Below are 26,633 nucleotides of genomic sequence, written 5' to 3' on the forward strand. Positions count from 1 at the left end.
AGTGGGGAATGGGGAGGCGAGAAGCCTCTTGCAGCTTCCCTCTGCTCCCTGTGGGGAACAGGGTGGCGAGTCAGGGTGCAACCCACTTCCCTGTGGGGCAGCCCGGCTCCTGGCAGGGAACTGCCAGCGGAGCTGGGACACTTGGCTCTCAGCTCCCCACACTACCCCTATTAGGTCAGTGGAAGTGTGCCTGATGAGGATGCACACCACCAACCCAAGGAGCATGGTGTGGACATGCCTCACCTCAGTAGTTACCTAATATAGGTCGACCCAAGTTTTTAGTGTGAACATACCCTAAGTAAGCTATGATTGCTCTACCTCCTGGAGACTGTGAGGCTATGTCATGGTAAGCCTGTACTTACATATAGTGGAGACCACCCAGGAACCTACAGAGCTGCAGGAAGTTTCCAGATGGTTCAATTGGTGACAGTTTCCCTCTGAGCCTACTGAACCAATGCCCAGCATTGTGTTAGGCTGCACTGTTCTGCTGTAGGTGCCAACTTTCCTGTTAAATGTAAAGCTGAAATTCTAATGGTCATTCACAATTTTATGGCATTTTTAACAAAGTAGGGCTGTCATCCCTGTCTTAATCTAAATCTAATTTGGATACTTATTGTGCTTACATAAATTTTCACTGCAGTTTCAATTGACTACTATATTCTTCACTTCCAATCCTAAACAGTTGTATAGTTTTGCTATGTGCTGTTAAACAGCTGACACAATACACCTAAGAAGTGGTAACGTACCATTGGTGTGTGAGTAATTCTAGTTTGGCGTATACAAATATAGTGCCAAATTTGGCCCTCATTTACACCAGTGTAAATCCAGAGTAAGTCTACTGACTTTGAATTTGATCTATAGTTTGTAGACTGTAATCTTATGCTTTCACACAGCTATTCCCTGGCTTCCTGAAATAGCTTTGGGACCTCCAGAATATTGTCATAACACAATATTGCTTTGTGATGTTATTCTAATGCTGCTCTCTAAGGGGGTCATAGAGTATCACTGCTTTACTATTTTTATTTGGAGAAGAAATTAATTTTGACATTCATACCTTAGTGCATTTTCTTTGCAGGTATAAAACTAATGTAGAAAACTATGCTCTCTTCACTACCAGAACCACTGTAAGTGTTTTTTAATAATGATCAAAACAAATCAGTCTTGATTTGTAATACACTGCTTCCAGCTTTTATTTGTGTATATTAGGGACTGACAATGTTTTGGGTCTGATTTCAAAGATGCTTTATTATGTAATGTCTTAATATTGCAAAGTAGAGTAGGTTTTGCTGTATATAGGAAGATTTTTCTGTAAGGATGTTTCAGGACCAATTCAATCAGGCCCACATGTTACTTCACAGACCCATGGAAAGCAGACAAACCTTCTGCTTAAGCAGACAAACCACTGCTTACACCAAGTTCTTAGATCCAAGGACCAGGTTTTATTTGCATAGGTACAGAGCACTATACCCAGTGATCAAATGACATGTAGCAGGCCAGTGAACTGACTATATCACAAGGGGAAAGGCATTGATTCTAGGTTCTGACATGATCTTTTATACACATTATCTTTATCAACATGCCCTTCTATTCATTTGCTGTCCCAAATTTTTTCTTCCCTATTGAGTAATATTTATTGCTGTACATCATGTTCTGAATTATACAATAAGTTGCAAAAAGCATTGTTCCCCTTTTTAGCAATAATAAAACTATCATACTATTTGACAGAGATTTTGCTTGTTTTCCCTAGTCTCCCCAACACCTTAATAACAGAATGTTCAGATCTTAATATTTTTTGTCAGGAACCTTTGTTCTCGCTTTTCCGTCTCGAAAAGGTTATACAGCGGTTATAAAAACCACACTTGAGTATGCAGGCCTACAAAACCTTCACATATATTGTTTATACTTCTACTTATACATTCCTGATCAATTATCCACTAAATAAGCATTGGGTCTTTACCAGGTTATAGAGAATAAGCTCACCTAACCAATGCTTTACTCCTTTACATTTTCTCACATGGGTTTAATTAAACATACCATTCAATAATATGGCTATAAAATATGCTAAATCTTGACAAAAGTTCAAAAAATACAGTTGCTGATACCCATTGTCAAGAACAAGCACTTTTTGTAGTTTAGAGAAAGCCCTAGTGCAAAACTGTTCGGAGATTTCCATTTGCACTTGTTCATTTTCTTTTATTATTTATTTTCACTTTTAAGTGAGAGAAACAACAAAAATATGTTACATAATAAGTGTAATAATTTAGGACGTATTGTCTTTTCAAATTTAACAAAATTATTGGTGGGAGATGTATAGCCAAAACAGTCGTATCTATTTCAAATTTCACTTTAATTTGGACACACTAAAGCTTTACATGCAAATATACTTTTTGGGGGGATAAGAGGCAACTCTCATATAGGAACAGTTAGTAGATAATCAGTGATTACAAGTGGAGGGGGAGGAGTGTGTTCATCACATTCCATTTAAATATACTGAAGAGAGATTTAGAATGGTCACATCTATAGGCCAAAGTAGGTACTTCTGGCAGTCAGGTAAGGACGTCTCAAACCAGCATGATTATATATCTGTTTAAATTAACCAGTAAGTATTTGTCTGATCAGTCATCAATTCAACTTTAACCTGTTTAGGGCTCAATACTGCCCATATTGAGGTCAATGGAATTTTTGCTAGTGATTTCAGTGGGAACAGGGTCAGACCCATAATCAGAAAGGAAAGTTAAGGATAAAATTGGGAATAAAAGAAAAATGCTGTAACACAGTGGTTCTCAAATTGTGACCTGCAGAGCAATTGCTGGTCATCTACAGAGCTGGCTGGTTATATGGTACTGGTCTTCCTCCTTATTAACTGCTGCTACATTGCATTAAAAGACAGCTGAAACAGATTTAATATTTTTCTAATGTTGCATTTCGATGTTAGCAATTTATGAGCTTTCCACAGCTTACACCAGTTCAGTATCACAATGTATGAATAAATGGTGCCGTTCTCAAAATCATTTGCAGTCAGCTTTAGTAATTGAATTAGAACCATTTTCTTGGCAACAAATTCCCACTGTTGCTACTACCAGTGATTGTGAACACACTTGTGCACACACCATTGTACATGTCAACAGTTTAAAAAGCAAATGAAGTTGAAAGGGTTAGTAATTCTCTGCACTACTTGGAGGGAAATTCAGATATTATTAAACTGCCAGTCCTAGTCTTTTGTTTCTGTGGCACCAGGCATGGGAGTTCAATGGAGTAAAATTATGCATTGAGGGGAGGGAATGCCTTGTCTATTGACAACAGTTTATCTGGCCCACTTAGGGTGACCAGATAGCAAGTGTAAAAAATTGGGACAGGGGGTAGAGGGTAATAGGTGCCTATATAAGACAAAGCTCCCAAAATCGGGACTGTCCCTATAAAATCGGGACATCTGGTCACCCTAGGCTCATTGCAGAGCACCATCTAAAGAGTTCAAAGGCAGTTTTGAGTGTGCTTTTGTTACGTGATGATGGCCTTGGCAATAGTGAATTGTTCCCAGGGGGGAAAACAGAAATCTTTACTGATGTATTGAACTAAAGAATAAAGAGCAAGATGAAAACTAGTTTACTCTCACTGGCCCTACTTACTGTGAGTGTCACAAAGATTGGACTTTGCAACAAGATTTCCTGCCCTGCTAACAGAGACCTCAGAAATAGTAGTTGTAATTCAAAACCTTATGTGCTAGTTTTATAGAAAACATACCATTTTATTTATTTGTAGTTTGTTTGTTTATTTATTTATTTGCTTTACATAATTTAGTTTGTTTTTTTTCCCATTGAAATTATTGACAAAACTTTTTTTGACTGCAGTGGGAGAAGTTTGGGTTTAATGCCATAGTCATTACAATTTTAAGTTTGAAGTTGTCCCTAGGCATTTTTAATATTTAAAGAATTTAATCATTTCTGTGTAATAATTAAAAACGTGGTAAAAGAACATTATGGTTTTAAAACCACTATACAATTAGATATATTGCAACAGATTATATATTTACATGTGCTACCATAAGTTCTCTACTCTTTGTTTAGATATATTTAGAGTATGAAGGAGCTGAATTTGTGCAATGGGAAGTTTCTACGTTATGTACTGTTGCAAATAAAAGGTAAGGATTGCAAAAGTGAATAATAACAGCACAATGGTAACTCACATTGACTTTATTGGGAGCAGAGTTAGGTCAATTCTGAATACTTTTGAAAATTCCACCCAAAGTTTGAGCAGGTCGTGTTTGTATACACATACAAATAAGATGGGCTTCTGTTAAGCCTGGTACATGCATTCATTTGGAGATCTGTTGGAGAACAAAATGTTACTTTTATTTCCCTTAAGAATTATGAAGTACAGATCCTTTGTTTCAGAATAAGAGTTGTGGGTTGATATATGCAGAGGAAACAGAGATGCTGGTCCTGAGGTTTCTATATAATTTATATTATACTGACAGGACACAGTCTTTTTTGTCTAGGTATTCTTATTTGATCATTTAATGGCCAAGATACCTAATGCATCTGTGAGCTCCAGATTAGATCCAGCTACACTAGGAGTAGGGAATCCAAAATACCACTTCTTCAAAAAAAGCATCTATGCCCCTAAATGACTGTTTAGCCAGGATATGGTACAACCTTTAAAAAGATTTCAAATTAACAGAGGGATGTATTACAGCTATTATCTGCATAGCACTGAGGTCCAACACTGTCTACAGTATAGCGGGAGTACATAAAAGTTATTCTCATGCAGCATTGTGGCTGAAAGTTTTGATAAGCAAAAGTCAGGTAAAAAGTTGTGGTTTCCACTGCAGCTTTAATTTGTCTATCTTGCTGTGTTTGTGTTTATATGTGTTATGTCTTTGAAATTATTGTATTGGTAAGCTTATTTGAATGTACAACCAGATATCACATATTTAAATAAACACATTTGAATGACTGCACATTCAGGCATATACATCTGTGTGTTAATGTGAATGTATTATAATTAGATTGCAAATTCAAATCCAGATGCAAAATGCAGTTGTTACCCCCAAAATCCAGACTTAAGGCACCACCACAATGGTTTGCCTATTTCAGTAACTCAATTGTTTGTTTTGGTAGGTGAAAGGAGATGGCCCATCCTAGAGGAATTGCCAGGGTTTTACTAGGTGTTGCCCTATGACCTTCAGAAAACTCCCCCAGAACAGACTAACTTTGTTTACTTCCCATGCTTGGGAAGACATGGATATAGTCTTCAGCTCAAAGGATTGACACTCAGGCAGTAATCTTTGAAAACAAAAATTTTCTTTATTTAATGTACCAATATTTCCTGATACAATAAAATCTTTTAAAAGAACAAAAGCATATATCAAGAAACATAAATATAAATTCTATTAGCACAAGTATGCACATTAAAGTACTCAATACTGCAATGTCATACATTTGGAAATGGTTCAAGTGGTTACATTCTACATGTAGTGATCAATCACATGTAGGATGCTGACAGCAATTCTAATTAAAACACTAAACTTTTATACGTAGTAACATATATCCAACTTTAGTATCTCAAACACACTCATATGTCCTAGCTCCTTCTTATACTATAGGTCTTATGCTTACTTTCTACTTTCTTTTCCCTCTGATCTGTCAAAAGGTCCTTCTTGTCTGTCTCAGTGCCAAACTCCTGCTCTTCTTCTCTGTCTGCTGCTGCCGCACCTCTGCCACCCCTTCTTCGCTACTGCCACTGTTGCTTGCAGTGATTTCTTGATCCATCACAACAATCTAGCCTACTTCTTCCCTTTTAAGTGATTTTTCTCTCTTCCTGCTTCTTCTGACTTTTCTCCTGCTGACAACCTCTTCCTTCCGGTCACTCACACACATCAGTACCACCAATACCAAACTTGTCAGCTCTCTGCCTTATATTTGATTTTTGGCCTACTTTAATTGGTTATTTCCTCAATCGTTATCATTAGCATACTTCTCCTCCAGTCATCTTTAAGTTCTCTCTGATTGCTCCATTCTTATGAACCGATTAAAGCCGCTAAACCTATCTGTCAATCAAAGCTGGATCTGATTGAAAACCTGCAACTGACCTGACTGACCCCTCCCTTTAGGTTTTGGAGTAATCTTTATCTAACCTCAGCCTGCCAGCTTGCTATAGGCCAAATTACTCCAAGACCGCCACTTCAATCTTTGTGCTCTGATTACCTGCAACTACCATTTTATTGTTCCTGGCCCTAACTGCTTAAATTTTTTTTTTAGTTATTAAATTCTTATAAATTATTCTTATTTTCTTAATACATCTATATGCATCTTAATATTAGGATGCACTGTAACCACTCCAATTTTTACCTAATTTTGGATCATTTAATTTTGATATTTCCTTCACTTCAGCTAGTGGTGGCACAGCAGTGTTCTTAATGCTGTATTTCATACACAGAATAGAGCAGCTGAAAGATCTCTCGTACCACCGTGTGTCTTACAAAGGTGTTGAGATACGAAATAGGTAGACAGCTATTTTAAATTTAGTATGTTTTATAAGGGTATAGCACACTCTCTGGGCTTGTCTACATATAGTTTTTATTCCACTTTAAATATATCAGTTTGAAACTAATATAGTTGAAGCAGTACAACCCCATCATATGGACACAGTTATATTGGCATAAAGGTGCTTTATATTGTGATGTACAGCTTAGGGTATGTCAGGGCCGGCCCACAACATTTTGGCATCTGAGGCGGGGAGCTCTAATGATGCCCCCATACTCCCTCACTTGGGCCAAAACTTTGAAAGGTCTCAACTCTGCCTTCTCCCTATTCTACTCCTCTCATGGTACTACTCCGCTACCAACCCCAATAAAGGAGAACAAACAACTTAAAATGCCTTGTTCAAAAATTTTCAGTAACACTTAACTTTCAAACGCCTGAACAGCAAATGTAATGTTTTTTGTCTGCATAGTAAACACTGGCTTTTTTATCTGTTTGAATAATCAAAGTGGTGCTTTCTGTGCCTTCTTGGTTGCAAAGATTTGAACTGCTTCCTGGAGGTCCACAGTCTGGGCCAGCTCATGTGCTATTGAGATGGCTGCAAGGCCGACCAGCCTCTCCTGTGTCATTATGGAGCGTAGATGTGTTTTATTAACTTCAGCTTGGAGAAGCTGCGTTCTCCATGGGCAACTATTACAGGGCGTGTTAGAAGTATGTGCAGAGCAGCAAAAGCATTTGGAAAGAGGGTGGTCATCTGATTTGTGCACATATATTCCAGAACAGCCTTTGGAGTTGACCCTGCTGAAATGTATCTTGAAAGGGCTTTCAGTTCATCACCTAAATCACTCGCACCAATATTGCGCATGTCATCATGCGTCAACACTGTCTCTAGTGCCCTGCATTGCTGGTGTAGGTCTTCTTCAGGTATAGTGAGGCGTTTTGGAATATCATACAACATCCCAAATATACTGCTGTGTTCCTTGAGCTGCATGAAACGTTCTTCAACTGACTGTATTGCACAATCTAGCACCTGGTTAAAGAATTCAACTTTGAATTGTTGTTTGGGGTCTCTTATGGGATTATCCCGTGCCTCATAATCAAAATGTCTTCTTCTTCGGTGACTTTTGTATTCTTGAATGGGTGGGAAAATAGCTTCAGTGTGAGGTTCCTCTGCCAACCTCTGTGTACTCTTCAGAACGTTTTGAAATTCCTCATCTGACCGGTAAGATTGTAGGTATGACTTTGCTTTGTCCAGTTGTTCCATTGCTCCAGATATATGAAGGTCAACACCTTGGAGTCTCTTGCTTACAACATTTATTTCAAATAGTGTGGCATGCCACAACACTAAGCCACACAGAAATTTGAAGTTATGTATGATTCTGGTGATTCCATTTCCCTCTGCCACTGTTCTCCCACGAACAGTTCCTGTCATAGCGTTATCCTCCATAATGGCAACTATGGCATCATCTATCTTCCCAATTTGGTGTTGAATAGATTTTAATCGCCTCCACTCGACTTTCCCATCGTGTGGCACTCAGTGGTTTCAGTGTCAGCGAGGATGTTCCCAGATGTTGGTTCAAAATTTGCCATCGATGAGTTGATGCAGAGAAAAATACAAAGATGCTTTGAATTACATTAAAAAATTCAGCAGCCTCACTAGAAGCTGATGCTGCATCACTGACCACCAAGTTCAATGAATGAGTACTGCATGGCACAAAAAAAGCTTGAGGGTTTAACTCTTGGATCCATGTCTGCACTCCTCTGTTCTTTCCTCTCATGTTGGCACCATTATTGTAGCCTGACCTCTCATGTCAGCTATCGCAATTCCCGTATTTTCCTGCTTTTTAAGAAGCACATTTGTCATACCAGCTCCTGTAGTATCATCAATGTCAATAAATTCTAAAAAATGCTCTCTGACCGTCACCACTGCAGGGACATTTTTACTAGGTTCTGTTGTTGTTACAAAACACATTATTAAAGTCATTTGTTCCATATGGCTGGTGTCAGGTGTGCAGTCCAGAATAACAGAGTAATATCTTGCTGACTTCAAATCTGCCACAATCTTCTTTTGACTTTTGTTGCCAGTAACCGTATGATCTCATTTTGAATTATTTTTCCAAGGTCGTGGTGTGTGTACATTTCTTGGGTGGTGACTCTTCTTAGATGCTCCTGGAGTACGGCATCAAACTCAGCCATCAGCTCCACAATTTTAAGGAAGTTTCCATTGTTTGGCACATAGAGCTGATCTGAAGTGCCACTCAGTGCTAGGTTTTGGGTAGCAAGCATTCTCACAATGGCAATGAGCCTTTTCAGAACATTTTGCCAGTAAAGAGACTCTGATGCAATCTTCTCTTGATGCTGATCATCTATGGTGGCCTTTAATCTTAGTCTCATCTCAAGCTCTTTCTACCTATGGAAGGCTCTCTGGTGATTTGCTGTCTTCTCATGGCATGCCAGATTTCTAAGCTGATTTTTCCAGTCCTTTGTTCGTGTAGAACCCAATGTGGCTGGAACATTAGATTGGAAGATAAAGAATATGCAATAAAAACAATATGCAGCATTCTGGGTTTTTGAGTACATAAGCCATGGCCTCTCCACTTTGTCACCATTGGGGATTTCACGCCAGTAATGTGTTGGATGGAAACTTTTATTTTCATTGTCTTTGGGAAACATGAAGTTTTTCACCTGCTGTGGCCCATGCAGTACAAGGAAGTTCCTCAGGCTACTGCTCAATTGGGTCCACAGTCCTGGATCATCTAGACTTAAGAAACTAACTCAGCAGTAGCTGTTTCTTGCGCCTCCACCACACTCTTCTCTGATCTACACTTTTCTTCAGGAATGTGCCTGGTTACATCCATTTGAGATGGAGATATGGATGCTGCAGTAGCTGCCAGGTCACCTGCACTCTGACTAACTGGAAGATCAGGCATCTCCTCACCAGTCACATCCTCACAAGGCTCACTGTGAACATTTGTGTCTATGTATCTCAGGAGAGCTCCTTCCTGCTTAGATAGGAAAGCTTCCTTTGCTTTCTTTCTTTCTTTTTCTGAATGCTGCCCCAGAGGGGCGTTTTCTTCTTTCACTCATGACTGCTATTCTGTGCCAGCTATAGTGGCTCTCAACACTCAATTGAAGGGGACAAATAAGCAGGTTGGTAGCAGGGCCTGAGTGAGGGAAGATATCTGTGTCTTAAGGGCCTAACTGGCTCCAACTACTTCAGTTGACTGCCTGTTCAAGGAAGCAGCAGGAAACAGGAAGCTCCCTGAGAAGCTGGTGTTAATCAGTCCAGGCTCCTGGGGGTGCTAGAGAGGTACATCAGAGCCTCCTCCTCCTCTCTCTCCCTATAGCTCCTGCTGCTTTCTGTTATTCCCTCTCACCTTTTCTCCTACCTGCCTGTTATGTCACAGCACTCCACCATCTCTGTGCATCTAGAGCAGAGAGAATACATATGCACCAGCAGCAGACACAATTTTTTACACTCTGGGTCCTAGTGGAGCCCCCCCACAGTCTGGCACCTGAGGCGGCCGCCTCAGTTTGCCTCATGGTAAGGCCAGCCCTGCGGGTATATCTACAGTACAAACGCTATAATGGTGCAGCTGCAGCAGTTGCATAGACACTTACTACAGCGACAGAAGGGGTTTTCCCTTCACTGTAGTAAATCCACCTCTCTGAGAGGCAGTAATTAGGTTGACAGAAGAATTCTTCCATCAGTGTTTTGCTATCTACATGGGGCTTAGTTCGGCTTAATTATGTTGCACAGGGCATGAAATTTTTTCACAGCCCTGAGCATGGTAGCTAGGTCAACCTAAGTTTTAGGTGTAGACCAGGCTTTTGTCTCATAAATGTACGGGAATAAGCTATACTGGTATAAGGCACCTATACACTGGCATAACTGGGTTCATATTAGGGATTGTACTCATTTAACTATTATGGTATAAAAAATATCAGCTCTACCTGAAATAGTGACATGGGTACAAAGACTGTGTGTAGACTAGGGCTAAGCTGAAAAGCTGAGCGCATTGATTTTAAACTGAACGGACAATCTAATGATAGTACATTAAAAAAAATTGTTGGGGAATAAGGAAGAGGAAGGTTTGCTCAGTTTGAAAGATGGAGATGGGGAGGAATTAGGTCCTGAGTAAAAGTTAAGACTGAATGGACCAGTCAGAAGTGCATATGTATGGTGTTAATTAGTATTAAATACCTGGCTGTTTGTTTTTTAATTACTGTAGTTCACCTACAACAACACTGAACTGTCCAGTTCCTGGAACTCACACAATTAGACCAAAAGTTGACAATGAGGTAAGCTGTCAATAATAACTATAAGAAATACATAGTGCACTGTGGTCAGGTCCGTGTGTTCCTAGTATTTTGCAGTATTTGCCACAGAGTCCACTTCAGTGGATCACAAACTAAATGTGAGTCAACAGTGTAATACTGTTGCAAAAAATGTTAATGATCCTGGGATGTATTAGCAGGAGTGTTATAAGAAAGACACTAGAAATAATTCTTCCATTCTACTCAGCGCTGATCAGGCCTCGGCTGAAGTACTCTGTCCAGTACTGGGCACCGCACTTCAGGAGAGATGTGAACAAAGTGGAGAAAATCCAGAGGAGAGGACCAAAAATTATTAAAAGTCTAGAAAACATGATCTATTAGGAAAGATTGGGGGAAAAAATGGGTTTGTTTAGTCTAGAGAAGAAAAGACTGACGGGGGACACGATAACAGTCTTCAAGTACCTAAAAGGTTGTTATAAAGAGGAGGGTGATAAATTGTTCTCTTTATCCACTGAGGACAAGACAAGAAGTAATAGGCTCAAATTGCAGTAAAGGAGATTTAGGTTAGACATTAGGAGAAATTTCCTAACTGTAAGAGTAGTTAAGCACTGGAACAAATTACCTAGGGAGATTGTGGAGTCTCCATTGTTGGAGGTTTTTATTATCATCTTAGGCAAACACCTGTCAGGGATGGTCTAGATAACACTTAGTCCTGACTCAGTGCAGGGGACTGGACTAGATGACTTATCAAGGTCCCTTCCAGTCCCATGTTTCTGATTCTATGATTAGCTTCATAGTATTGCTCCAGAATCAAATCTTTCTAGCCCTAATGGTTGTGAAAGAAACCTTCCAAATGTCAACTGAGTGTAACCAATGCAGTGATGTGTTCCTGAGTCTGCTAACAGACTGAATCAATAGCTCAGAGATGTCTGAACAGCCCCTATTCATTATATGGAGGTGTGTGATGAGGTATACAAACACCACATTGGCCGAGGTTAATAGGATGATGTGGGCTCAAGCAGCTCCACCCTCTTCTACTGCAGAGCTTTCAGTCTTGGAGGGGGGCACTTGAACAAGGGAGAGAGCTCATTTGTGAATGGACTTGAAAGGAGAACAGACTGGCAGCTCCCTTGTGTGAGAAGCCTAGGGAGAGCGAGGAGCTGACTAAAGACTGTGATCTGCTAGGACCTCCCTGTGGGAGATTAGGCCGGTCACTGACTATTAGTTTGGTTTTTTACCATGAATCTGTCGGTGGGTGGGTGTTAAGATGAGCTACTGCAGGTGAGGTCCTCCTGAAAGGAAGGAGGCTGAAAACTGAGCCCAACAGCGCTGAAGATTCTTTTGGTTTGTGTTTATGTTGATCTTGACTTAGGGGTTCCACTTCCCTGGAAGGGACTGAACACTGTCAGTGACCTGGCCAACATCTAAGCCACATCCACAACTCCAATAATGCAAATTTCATTATCAACATTACCATTATCATTACCTATTTTATTAAGGGGGAACATAAGTCTATAAAATCATGAATGGTGTGGAGAAAGTGAATAAGGAAGTGTTATTCACCCCTTCACATAACACAAGAACTAGGGGTCACCCAATTAAATTAGTAGCCAAAACAAACATAAGGAAGTACTTTTTCACACAACATGCAGTCAACCTGTGGAACTCGTTGCCAGGGGATGTGGTGAAGGTCAAAAGTAGGGCTGTCAAGTGATTAAAAAAATTAATCGTGATAAATCGCATGATTCATCGCACAATTCATTATGCTGTTAAACAATAAGAAAATACTATTTACATAAAAATTTATATAACTTTTTAAGTTAAACTTTCATGATAAAGAGATTGCACTACAGTACTTGTATTAGGTAAATTGAAAAGTACTATTTATTTTATTTTTACAGTGCAAATATTTATAATAAATAAATATAAAGTATTGCACACTTTGTATTCTGTGTTGTGAAATCAATATATTTGAAAATGTAGAAAAACATACAAAATATTAAATAAATTTCAATTGGTATTCTATTGTTTAACAGTGCGATTAAAACTGTGATTAATCATGATTAATTTTTTTAATCACAATTCATTTTTTTGAGTTAATCGCATGAGTTAACTGTGATTAATTGACAGCCCTAGTCAAAAGTATAACTGGGTTAAAAAAAGAATTAAATAAATTCATGGAGGATAGGCCCATCAGTGGCTATTAGCCAAGATGGTCAGGGCTGCAACCCGATGCTCTGGGTGTCTATATTTCTATGATACTGTGTTTGGGATTTTTATATCCAATTTTGCAAAACAAAGAAAGTTAACAAATGAGGAGCAGTGTACATTGAGTCTAATGTCAAATAATATGATGTGATACTATAGTGAATGCATTATTCATTTGCATATTTAGTTAAGTAGATGCCTCAGTTCTAAATTTATGTGTGCCGGTCACAGAATCTCCAATCTGTTGCATTCGAGTGCCACTGATTGCAGGGATCTTGCCACAGAATTTTGGTTAAGTTTGCCATGAAGTTCCTGGGATTTGACTATGATTATTATTTTTTTTATTTTATCCAGAATATATACAGTATTGTGGGAGGAGGGAGCTCAGTGGGATGTGGTTATTTTAAAATTTTCTACTAACAATTGGTGTTTTATACAATAAAGAACACTTAAACATACTCATTAAATCACCCCAAAGGGGGGAAGAAATACATTTAGCTTTTTATCAATTTTTTTTTTTTTTTTGGTCTTCGTGGGTCCCCACTCTGTTTTATGTCTAGGCCCTCTAGCGTACATAGTTGTGTCCATTGAGGTTGTTCATGAATCCTGGCTATCTCCTTTTATGGGATACCATCACAGAATCCCTAGGGATCAGGCTTTCTTTACACATGGAGCCCACTTGGCTGCTGACCAAAACCTTGACATCAACTATCATGGAAGTTCTTTGAAGAGCACTGTAATGGGCAGGGTGAAGAGGATGGGGCTTGGAGGGCCAGTCAGCCTAGTGATCGGAGTACCTGGCTTCCTGCCCCTGCTTCTGTGGATAAAGGGCCTCAGCCCCTCAGGTAGAGGGGATCCAGGATGTCCTATTCCACCAGGTCCCAGCCCAGGGCTCTGTGTAAATCACCCTTTAGTAGGGGACTTCCCAGTAGGGAGTCTACGTTCATTGCCCTGTGCTACTTCCTACTGTGGTCCTTTTAGTTTGGGGTGTGTAGCCCTATGGTCCATGTCCCTGTGGTGCCTGGTCTCTTAGTAGTGTACCCTCATGGACCCAGGGTAGCATCCTCCTGCGGTCCCAGCAGGGCTGGCCTTACCATGAGGCAAACTGAGGCGGCCGCCTCAGGTGCCAGACTGTGGGGGGGCTCCACTAGGACCCAGAGTGTAAAAAATTGTGTCTGCTGCTGGTGCATATGTATTCTCTCTGCTCTAGATGCACAGAGATGGTGGAGTGCTGTGACATAACAGGCAGGTAGGAGAAAAGGTGAGAGGGAATAACAGAAAGCAGCAGGAGCTATAGGGAGAGAGAGGAGGAGGAGGCTCTGATGTACCTCTCTAGCACCCCCAGGAGCCTGGACTGATTAACACCAGCTTCTCAGGGAGCTTCCTGTTTCCTGCTGCTTCCTTGAACAGGCAGTCAACTGAAGTAGTTGGAGCCAGTTAGGCCCTTAAGACACAGATATCTTCCCTCACTCAGGCCCTGCTACCAACCTGCTTATTTGTCCCCTTCAATTGAGTGTTGAGAGCCACTATAGCTGGCACAGAATAGCAGTCATGAGTGAAAGAAGAAAACGCCCCTCTGGGGCAGCATTCAGAAAAAGAAAGAAAGAAAGCAAAGGAAGCTTTCCTATCTAAGCAGGAAGGAGCTCTCCTGAGATACATAGACACAAATGTTCACAGTGAGCCTTGTGAGGATGTGACTGGTGAGGAGATGCCTGATCTTCCAGTTAGTCAGAGTGCAGGTGACCTGGCAGCTACTGCAGCATCCATATCTCCATCTCAAATGGATGTAACCAGGCACATTCCTGAAGAAAAGTGTAGATCAGAGAAGAGTGTGGTGGAGGCGCAAGAAACAGCTACTGCTGAGTTAGTTTCTTAAGTCTAGATGATCCAGGACTGTGGACCCAATTGAGCAGTAGCCTGAGGAACTTCCTTGTACTGCATGGGCCACAGCAGGTGAAAAACTTCATGTTTCCCAAAGACAATGAAAATAAAAGTTTCCATCCAACACATTACTGGCGTGAAATCCCCAATGGTGACAAAGTGGAGAGGCCATGGCTTATGTACTCAAAAACCCAGAATGCTGCATATTGTTTTTATTGCATATTCTTTATCTTCCAATCTAATGTTCCAGCCACATTGGGTTCTACACGAACAAAGGACTGGAAAAATCAGCTTAGAAATCTGGCATGCCATGAGAAGACAGCAAATCACCAGAGAGCCTTCCATAGGTAGAAAGAGCTTGAGATGAGACTAAGATTAAAGGCCACCATAGATGATCAGCATCAAGAGAAGATTGCATCAGAGTCTCTTTACTGGCAAAATGTTCTGAAAAGGCTCATTGCCATTGTGAGAATGCTTGCTACCCAAAACCTAGCACTGAGTGGCACTTCAGATCAGCTCTATGTGCCAAACAATGGAAACTTCCTTAAAATTGTGGAGCTGATGGCTGAGTTTGATGCCGTACTCCAGGAGCATCTAAGAAGAGTCACCACCCAAGAAATGTACACACACCACGACCTTGGAAAAATAATTCAAAATGAGATCATACGGTTACTGGCAACAAAAGTCAAAAAGAAGATTGTGGCAGATTTGAAGTCAGCAAGATATTACTCTGTTATTCTGGACTGCACACCTGACACCAGCCATATGGAACAAATGACTTTAATAATGTGTTTTGTAACAACAACAGAACCTAGTAAAAATGTCCCTGCAGTGGTGACGGTCAGAGAGCATTTTTTAGAATTTATTGACATTGATGATACTACAGGAGCTGGTATGACAAATGTGCTTCTTAAAAAGCAGGAAAATACGGGAATTGCGATAGCTGACATGAGAGGTCAGGCTACAATAATGGTGCCAACATGAGAGGAAAGAACAGAGGAGTGCAGACATGGATCCAAGAGTTAAACCCTCAAGCTTTTTTTGTGCCATGCAGTTCTCATTCATTGAACTTGGTGGTCAGTGATGCAGCATCAGCTTCTAGTGAGGCTGCTGAATTTTTTAATGTAATTCAAAGCATCTTTGTATTTTTCTCTGCATCAACTCATCGATGGCAAATTTTGAACCAACATCTGGGAACATCCTCGCTGACACTGAAACCACTGAGTGCCACACGATGGGAAAGTCGAGTGGAGGCGATTTAAAATCTATCAAACACCAAATTGGGAAGATAGATGATGCCATAGTTGCCATTATGGAGGATAACGCTATGACAGGAACTGTTCGTGGGAGAACAGTGGCAGAGAGAAATGGAATCACCAGAATCATACATAACTTCAAATTTCTTTGTGGCTTAGTGTTGTGGCATGCCACACTATTTGAAATAAATGTTGTAAGCAAGAGACTCCAAGGTGTTGACCTTCATATATCTGGAGCAATGGAACAACTGGACAAAGCAAAGTCATACCTACAATCTTACCGGTCAGATGAGGAATTTCAAAACGTTCTGAAGAGTACACAGAGGTTGGCAGAGGAACCTCACACTGAAGCTATTTTCCCACCCATTCAAGAATACAAAAGTCACCGAAGAAGAAGACATTTTGATTATGAGGCACGGGATAATCCCATAAGAGACCCCAAACAACAATTCAAAGTTGAATTCTTTAACCAGGTGCTAGATTGTGCAATACAGTCAGTTGAAGAACGTTTCATGCAGCTCAAGGAACACAGCAGTATATTTGGGATGTTGTATGATATTCCAAAACGCCTCACTATACCTGAAGAAGACCTACACCAGCAATGCAGGGCACTAGAGACAGTGTTGACGCATGATGACATGCGCAATATTGGTGCGAGTGATTTTAGGTGATGAACTGAAAGCCCTTTCAAGATACATTTCAGCAGGGTCAACTCCAAAGGCTGTTCTGGAATATATGTGCACAAATCAGATGACCACCCTCTTTCCAAATGCTTTTGTTGCTCTGCACATACTTCTAACACGCCCTGTAATAGTTGCCCATGGAGAACGCAGCTTCTCCAAGCTGAAGTTAATAAAACACATCTATGCTCCATAATGACACAGGAGAGGCTGGTCGGCCTTGCAGCCATCTCAATAGCATATGAGCTGGCCCAGACTGTGGACCTCCAGGAAGCAGTTCAAATCTTTGCAACCAAGAAGGCACAGAAAAGCACCACTTTGATTATTCAAACAGATAAAAAAGCCAGTGTTTACTATGCAGACAAAAAACATTACATTTGCTGTTCAGGCGTTTGAAAGTTAAGTGTTACTTAAAATTTTTGAACAAGACATTTTAAGTTGTTTGTTCTCCTTTATTAGGGTAGGTAGCAGAGCAGTATCAGGAGAGGAGTAGAACAGGGAGAAGGCAGAGTTGAGACCTTTCAAAGTTTTGGCCCAAGCAAGGGAGCATGGGGGCATCATTTGAGCTCCCCGCTTCAGGTGTCAAAATGTTGTGGTGCAGCAGTGATAAGCTTGGCAGGGTCAGAAAATGCCTCCCCCCACCCGCCGCAGTCTCTGCTTCAGTTACGGGGGTTCCTCTCAAGCCAGGTGTTCCTAGGCCTCTTTTTCCATCTCCTTTGCCAGGACAACACTGCTTGGTCCCTGGTGGCTGCCTCAACCAACAGGCTAGTGACCCTTCCCTCAGATAGAGAGGTAACTAGCTCCTGCCTCTTCGCTGATCAGCCCCGAACTGAGCCAGGCTCTCTCCTTTTTTCTCCTGCCAGGCCTGGCATTAGCTGCGGGAATTAATTTTAAATTCTTTAAAATTACAACCATTTTAACGAAGCAGAACTCACAGACAGTGCAGCAATTAATTGGAATGTCTTCCAGCAAATATTTTCTAAAGATCCAAGGGAGGAATGTGATCAATGATTGATTACTAAGTCTCTCCAAAACAATCGTAGGCAGGGCTGCCCAGAGGATTCAGGAGGCCTGGGACAAAGCAATTTCAGGGGCCCCTTCCAGTGGTGTAGCCAGGTGGAGCAAACAGGGGGAGCGGACATAAAAAAAGGTACCAGCCGCTTATACTCACCCGGTGGCGCTCCGGGTCTTCGGCGGCACTTCAGAGGCGGGTCCTTCACTCGCTCCGGGTCTTCAGCAGCACTGAAAGACCCGCCGCCGAATTGCTGCCGAAGATCCGGAGCGCCGCTGGGTGAGTAAAAATTAAAAAGGTGCCAAAAATTTTAAAAGGCGCCACTTCTGCTCAATGGGAGAGCGGCCACTGCCCCGCTCACCCGCTAGCTACGCTACTGGCCCCTTCCCTGTCTCAGACTTCAGACATTCTCGTTGGGGCCCCTGCAGGGCCTGAGGCCTGGGGCAAATTGCCCCACTTCCCTCCCCCCCCCCAGGCTGCTCTGTTCGTAGTCACTCCAATGTAGGATCCTGCAAAAAACAAGTCCATACATACTGGACAGTGAACACATATGGACTTTCGACAATTAATCAGATTAACAGAAAAAAATCTCTTCCAGTGGAATGTTCCTTAGAAGGTGACTCAGATCTGGTCATGCTCCCCGCTGCCAACCACCCACCAGAGTGCTGTGAGGGGAATCCACTCCTTTGGATACCTAGGTGTTCTAACCTTCTGTGGGTTTCAGCAGGCTGCTGCACTATTTTCTCCCTTGGCCTCTCTGGCACATTTCTTGGGCACTAACACTCAGTCTACTATGTTTTAGCCTACCTACCTTAAGGCCCCAGGGTCAGTGCTAACCTGCAAAATACCCCAGTAAACACACCCTCTCCCAGAATCCCAGTGAGGGTGTGAGACTTTCGGGTTATAGTTTAACTCTCTCAGGAGGCAACTGGTAGTTGTGAAGTATGTAACACACATGGACACTTTGCACAGGATTCTAATACCATTGCTCTTTTACTTAACAGATAAAGCACAGAAGAGTACAAATCATTTAGAAAATAACAGTAGCTCTCCCTTTCTTTGGGGATTCATCAGTGCACAAGAAAGCAGGTTTCCCCCTGCCTCATCGGCTCCTACATGCAGCTCCTCTCAGCTTGATTTGGTGAAAAATGGCTGGGAAGTCCCCAAGTAGAGCAGCTTTTGTGTTTTTATACCTTCCGTGAAGTGGAGATTGTTATTCATGCTCCTTTGATGCCACCATGAGGTCTGGTTCATTTTTTTTATTGTTTGATGCTGAGGAAAGAGAGAGCTGTAAGAGGAAATAAAAAGGGAATAGCTAAGAGGAAACTGTCATGATTGAACTGTTCCTACGTTTCTTTCTTTACCAACACTGCATTAAATTGTAATTAAACAATACATTAACAAATGTAACAAACATGAGATATAAAAGTCCTATATGTAGTTACCTGGACACACAAAATACTTGGAGTGAAATCCTGGCTCAATTGAAATAAATGGCAAAGCTGCCATTGACTGAGTCGGGTCAGGATTTCACCTTTAGCCTCTAGGGCCCTACTCCTGCGAACACATACGCACATGACTAGTTTCACTGAATTCAGTAGGACTACTTGTGTACATAAAGATACTTACATATATAAATGTTAACATGATCAGAGCCTAAGGGTGGTAGGTATCATGTCGATCATATACAAACATGAAGCATGTTTTTTTTTCCTGTTTTAGACGTTTGAGAATGTGGAACGCTATATGCCTATCTCTGAACATTTGAATTGCTTTTTGTGGTATGTGGTGAAAAGTTCTCCAGCACAGAGGTAGGTGATTTCATATGAGACCTTCTCTCCATGTGTATATATTTGGAGATGTATAATCTAATTGTATTTGGATGTCTTTTGTGATTTATCTAGTGATTTGACACAAAAATGGTCAATAATCATTTGTTATGCTGCTCAGTTAAGTTAAAAAGTATGGGCCAGATATAAGGGTTTTCTATAAAAGAAAAGTGGTAGTTAATTCAGGCTTGCAGCTGCTTTGCCTTACTTGAACAGTGCAAGCAGGCTGGAGTGTTCCAGTGAATCTGGTCCAAAGTGTGTGCAAGCAGTACGTCAGGTAATGTCTTTGTAGCTTCTCAGATTTCAGGACAGTGCAAGACAACAGTGAATGAAAGTCGTCGTAGATAATTTTCAAAAAAGTATCTTTTTTTTTTTTTTAAAAAAAAAACATCCATTACTTAAAAATGGTTTGACTAACTGCCCTGAAACTTTAAAAGAATATCTATTTTAGTTTATCCTGAAAGTAGCATAGAAAAAAATATTTTTTCCCATGCAAAGTTATAAGGGAAGTGAATATACCATACACTAAAATTCTAATTACAACTTAAACCATGGCCTGGTCTACACGAGGAAATTAAGTCAGTATAACTGCATCGCTCAGGGGTGTGAAAAATCCACAGCCTAGAGTGAACCAGTTAAACCAACCTAACTCCAAGTGCAGACAGCACTAGGTCGATAGGAGAATTCTCCTGTTGACCCACCACCTCTTGGGGACGTGGAGTACCTATGACAACAGGAGAACCCCTCCTGTCAGCATTTTCACTGAAGAGTTACAGCTGTACAGCTGCAGTGGTGCTGCTGTGCCACTGTAGTGGTTTATGTGTAGACAAGCTCTATGAAACTGCTCTTGAGTGGCTCAATATTTAGGGTCATTTTTAATTACTCAAAGAAAGCTTGACCCAGTTTTCTTCCTACTTGGCAGAAAAACAGTTGGAAACAACAAATCCATTGTTATAAATGATTAATTAGTGGCTAAACCACACACGTGCACAGCTTGGACTAGTACTACTGTAATTTAGCTCCAAGAATATACAGGTGAAATCCTGGCCCCATTGAAGTCAGTCCGGTTGCCCCATTGACTTCAGTGGGGCTAGGATTTCTCCCCATGTCTCTACTTCCTAAGCTAAGGGAAATCTGTTAGAGTTATAATGAATAGACAGAACCTTTTGTTATCTCTAAACTGCAGCCCACTGCCAGAGGGCAAGCTGCTCATAAACACAATGTAACTATTAAAATTAGCACTCCTGGGGGAATTCTGCGACAAAAAATTAAGAATTCTATGCCCAATATTTTAAAATTCTGCATATTTTATTTGTCAGAATAACACAATATCATCACACCAGTTTCAATTATTTTTGTAATTTATTTCAAAATACCTGTCAGCAAGTATGTCTGTAACAATACAGACAACAAAAAAGATTCAGGAAATGATTTTTGACAAATAGATTCCTTATTAGGCATATTAATACAGAACTTTGAGTAATAATTCATTTAAACTACAATACAGAAATGTATTTCCCGCTCCCCTCAGAAGCAGTGCAAATCCTTAGGGGAATCAGGAGTAATGGAGGGACTGAGGGAGAGGGAAGTAATTGCTGGGAATGAACCTGGAGGGTTTTGATTGTGGGTGGGGTAAGTATGGAACAGGGTTTTTTTGGTGGGGGGAGGAGATTGTTCGGAAGTTGGAGAGACTCCTTCATGCAGACGCTGGCTGACCTCTAGCTTATCCCATTCAGTCAGGCACATCTGCCCCAGTCCCCATGTGTCTCTGCTCCCCTCTTCGGCCTCCCTTCTTCCCCCATCCCCATGTGTGTCTGCACCCCCATTTGGCCACCCTCTTCCTCCAGTCCCCATGTGTCCCTGAACCCCCTTCCCCCATCCCCATGCATCTCAGCACCCCCACTCAGCCACCCTGATCCCCATGTGTCCCTGTACCCCCTCCCTCTGTCCCCAGATGTTCCTGCACCCTTCCCCATGTGTCCCTTCACCCCCACTCAGCCACCCCCCACCCCCAGCCCCATGTGTCTCTATACCCCCACTCCCATTCAGCCCTGGCCTCAGTCTGTCCCCGTCCACTAGCCCAGTCTATGTGGCTCGCCTGAAGCCCCATGTCCCTCCCATACCTGTGCCTCCTTACCTGGCCCAGCGGACATATTGCTTTGAGAAATGCAGCCACTCCTCCTCCCATTTGGGTGCTATCACCAGTGAGCCGGTTGCCCTCTGTTCTGGCTCTACAGTAGCCCCTGGTGGGAAAAAGATATAATTGCAGCATCTCTCTGACAGAAAGTATTTTCTGCAGAGAAAAAAAATCTGCAGGGGACATAAATTCTGCATGTGCACAGTGGTGCAGAATTCCCAGAGGAATAAAATTAGATAAAACATTAATTAATAACTTTACTTAATTACAGCCAATTTCGTTCATATAGAGAGTTTCTTCTTACTACATGGAAAGTTTGTCAGGGTAGTAATAAGCCCTTTTTATGCTAGTGGGACATAAAGAAATGCCAGATGTGAGTCAATGTTTCTTATGAGAGTGATATTTTAATGACTTGTAACTCAAAACCTAACAAAAAAACAGCTTAAACAATTTTCTTCAAACTTTGCTGAAAAATTCTTCTTAGCTTTCTGAATAAAACTGGCAAGGTCCAGGTCAAGACAGTAGCCTATGTTGCTCCTTTTTGGGCTGAACAATTAGCCCACATTTGAGGACTAGCCAGGTTGTTTCCATACTTCTTCTTATGTGACATCTCTGTTACTAGATGTTTGCAACCATGTTAGCCCATTCTGTGTGGTCCTCTGCTAATCACTTTGTGGATGAATAGTCCTTTTGATCCACTCGGAATACATCGTCCCTCCTAACTCTTTTTTCTGTCTTGCATTCTTCTACCATCAACTTTCTCTTCCAGAGCCTGAAAACATGCATCACCTATTGAACCTCTTAAAATGTGTCCTGCAAATCAAATCTTTTTTCATAAGATTTCCAACTAATGTTTGCTGAGTTGTTTTTGGTAGGAGGATACATTGATGATGATAGTAGTTGTATATTTATTTGATGCTGTCCTGTTTATTTACAAAGAATGTACAAAAAGTCCTGTTTCCTTGAACATAGTAGAAAAACAACAGCAGACAGTTTCCTGGCTCACATTTTCCAAGCTTGTCTTTCTTGTAAGTAATGTACTCCAAGGAACTCTGTCTCTCTGCTCCCCATCAGGGCCACGCTCAAACTGCTTGTCTGGCTTTCTGCCTGTCACAAACCCAAACAAACATAGCTGCAACCAATCAATCTCCTAACTCTTGCTTTTGCAGTCAGTCCCAGGGAAACCCATCAGCCTACATGTCATCTGAGCTTCTGATAGACCTTGCCATACAGCCTTGGGTAATGTCTTCCTATTGTTTCCAGTTGTCAGTACATAAAGGTTGTTTGAAATGTTGTTGTAGCCATGTTGGTCCCAGGATATTAGAGAGACAAGATAGATGAGGTAATATTTTTATGTGTTAACTACTTATGCTAGACAGTCTATTTCACCTTGTTTTTAGCTGTGATTCTCTGGGTATGTCTACACTGTGATAAAAGACCTGTAGCACATCTGTGGCTGGCCCAAGTCAGCTGGCTCTGGCTTGTGGTTCTCGGGCTACAGGGCTATAAATTTGCAGTACAGATGTTTGGGCTCAGGCTGGACTCTGGACTATAAAACCCCACAAGGGGTGAGAGTCAGAACCCAGGCTCCAGCCTGAGCCCAAACATCTACACTTCAATTTGTAGTCAAGCTCTATGAGCCCTTGTCAGCTGACTTGGGTGCCCTGGGTTTTTTGATCACAGTGTAGATGTACCCTTTGAGTACCTTTCTCAGACCTGAAGAAGAGCTTTTTGTGCATAGCAGCACATGAACTGCTAGCTGGGGGAGGCTAGCCCCCAGCCCTGCCCCTTCAGCCTGAAGCCTGCCCCTTCCATCCCTCCAGCCCAGGCTAGCTCCCCCAGCCCCAGAGTGCTCCCTCCCCAGCCCTGGAGTGGGCAGCACGGCTCCTCCAGCCTCGGAGCACCGGGAGGGCAGGCAAACACGGCCACAGCCCACCCCAGCCCCAGAGCAATGGGTGGGCAGGCTGCACAGCCCCAGCCTCCCCAGCTCCAGAGCACCAGGAGGGTGGGTAGCAAGGCCCAAGCTGGGGCCACCCCACAGGGAGCCTGGAGCAGCCACACAAAGCAGAAGCAGGAGGTGGGAACTGGGGGCAGAGTGTGGGCAGCTAGATTCCCTCTGCCCCAGCCCTGAGCCCCCTCCCACACTCCAAACCCCTCGGCCCCACCCCCGCCACACATCACCTCCATATTGGTGCACATAACATTGTTAAATTCATTCTGCACATGGATGTAAAAAATTAGAAGGAACATTGGTGGGTTGGGCCAGGCCTGACTGTCTGGGGAGGCACAGCCTCCTCCAGCCTATGGTACCCGCCGCCTATGTCTGTGTAGCTCAAAAGCTTGTCTCCTTCACCAACAGAAATTGGTCCAGTAAAAGCTATTACCTCATCCACCTTGTCTCAGTACATAAAAGGAAATTTAATTGCTCCTTCCAGTTAACCTGAAAGAAAGGTGATTAACACACACATCATCATTTTTAACAAGGTCTGTGTTTGTCCTTGATGGCAGCCATTAACACCTTCCAGTACAACAACAAATATAGAGATAAAATTTTAACTTTTTTCTCCGTTGTGTAAGGGCATGTCTATCCTACAAAATTAAGGGTATGTCTTCACTAGCAACATTAAAGTGCTGCTGCAGCAGAGCTTTAATGTGGCTGTGTAGTTGCGGCACCAGCGCTGGGAGACAGGTCTCCCAGCACTATAAAAAACCCACCTTCACAAGGGGAGTAGCTACCAGCTTTGGAAGCGCAGCTACCAGTGCTGGTGCACTGTCTATACTGCCACTTCACAGCACTGAAACTTGCAACGCTTAGGGGGGTGTTTTTTCACACCCTGAGCAAGAAAGTTGCAGCACTGTAAAATAGCCTAAGTTGATCTAACTTATGTTGTCATACAGCTGCCACAGTAATTACATCGCTTGCACATGTCTACACTTTGCTCCTTGTGTGCGTCCTCACCAGGAACATTTGTATCAATTGTACTGTCAGTGTGGGGCATTGTGGGATGGCGTTTGAGAGCCAGTAACAATGGTTGTAAGCAACATAGGGTCTACACTGACACTGCATTGACCTAACTACATTACTGTTGACCTATGCCCCTCGTGAAGGTGGAGTTATTAAGTCAGCGTAGTGAGGCAGTTATGTCGGCGGGAGCAAAATTTTATTATAAATACTTACATAGTTAGGTTGACATAAGCTGCCTTACATTGACCTAACTCTGTAGCGTAGACCAGGCCTGAGTTACCCTAACTAGTTTGTCTAGGAAATGTTGTGACAGAGCTCACTTGCCCCTCATTGATATGGAGAGGGTTAACTCCACTCTCTGGGCCGAGGAAGCCACGCCCTCACGGCCCTGCTGGGCATGCTCTGGCTGCGGACTATGTATAAAAGGAAGCAGCTCAGCTCATTCAGGGCTGGCCGCCAAAGAGAGGATGCATGCTGCAAATTCCAGCCCAGGAACCGCAGAAGCCCCAGACGACAGGAGCCAAGGATGCTGAGATTCCAGAGAACACCCAAGGCGAGGCGGAGTTGTTGGCAGCTGCCCTGAGCATGGAGTCCAGAGCCCACGGAGATGCCTGGGACCCTGGCATTAGGAACCAGGTAGGAAGTAGCTCAGGGAGACTAGTTGTGGTGCCGAGTGGGGTCAGCGTGTTTCGGGCGGATTCCCCGCTGACCCAGTGGCAGGCATATTTGCCACTAGGCCACACAGTCCCACGGAAGGGGCAGTGATACTGACTCTGGCTACTAGGCCACGCAGCCCTGAGAGAGGAGACAGCCCAACTGACTCTTGCTACTAGGCCACAGCCTTACTGAGCCAGGGAGCCACCTCGACTCTGCCTACTAGACCACACGGCCCCAAGAGAGGGCGACCCTATCAATCCTGTCTATTGGGCCACACAGCTCTGAGAGAGGGCGGCTCTGACTCTTGCCACAAGGCCATACTGCGTTGCTGAGCCAAGCGGCCACACTGACTCTTAACACTCAGCGATACACCCCAGCCGAACCGGAAAGCCATTTTGATTCGGGCCATTGGGCCCCATAGCCGTGTGGGAAGGGGCCGTCACCCTGACTCTGGCCATTGGGCCATACAGCCTTGAGAGAGAGAGTGGCCATATTGACTTTTACCATTAGTCCTCACCACGGTGGTCAAGACAAACAGTGGTCGTAAGCACTCCACTGCGGCAAAGTAATTACTCCGCCCCACCCCAAGAGGGGACAGGGTGCACTTGCCCCACAACACATGTCTACACTACAAAATTATGTTGACCTATGTTACGTCAGCATACGGCTGCCGCAGTAATTAAATTGCTTTTGTGTGTTTACATTATGCTCTTTGTGTCAATGTTGTGCAGCCTCACTAGCAGCGCTTGCATTGATGTAGAGAGCAGTGCACCATGGGTTGCTACCCCTCTGTGTAACTCACCACAATCTAGTGCAGAGTGTTTTGGGAAAATTTTGCCATGCCACATGGGGCCAAACTGAGTCATACAAGAGTGACTGGGAGCATAATTTCAACATCCCATAATGCATTGTTTTCTATCCCATAATTTCATCTGCATCCCATAACATTTTGCAATTCTTTTCAAAATCCCTGAAAACGCGCACGTCGTTCCTTACTGTCCACCATCTTTGTCAGAAACATGAATCCTGCACAGCTCTGCACAGTTGTGGTAAGTGTTGTGAGCATGGGGCACCTGATCCTGCAGTTTCTGCAGAGCTGCCGAAGCAGCCGTGGGGAACATGACGATTCCTTGGAGGCTAGATTGCTATGTGATATAGAAAGAAATAATTCAAGATTGTGGACAGCATTCACGAGGCAGCGGCAGACGGTGGAGCTCTGGTTCTGAATCTGAGAAACAAGCACTGACTGGT

At 42.6% G+C, this 26,633-nt stretch overlaps 1 protein-coding gene across 1 annotated transcript in view; it reads left to right on the plus strand.

The window, feature by feature from the left end:
- CATSPERE (catsper channel auxiliary subunit epsilon) overlaps positions 1–26,633 on the plus strand; it is a 93,590-nt gene that overhangs the window by 2,544 nt on the left and 64,413 nt on the right. Inside the window, exons 2-5 of the mRNA XM_043512261.1 lie at positions 1,076–1,124; positions 4,065–4,138; positions 10,712–10,781; positions 19,517–19,605. Coding sequence (XP_043368196.1) covers positions 1,076–1,124; positions 4,065–4,138; positions 10,712–10,781; positions 19,517–19,605 — 282 coding nt within the window. The remainder of the gene's footprint in view (positions 1–1,075; positions 1,125–4,064; positions 4,139–10,711; positions 10,782–19,516; positions 19,606–26,633) is intronic.

Source organism: Dermochelys coriacea, chromosome 3 (assembly GCF_009764565.3).
Source record: "Dermochelys coriacea isolate rDerCor1 chromosome 3, rDerCor1.pri.v4, whole genome shotgun sequence".
Taxonomy (NCBI): domain Eukaryota; kingdom Metazoa; phylum Chordata; order Testudines; family Dermochelyidae; genus Dermochelys; species Dermochelys coriacea.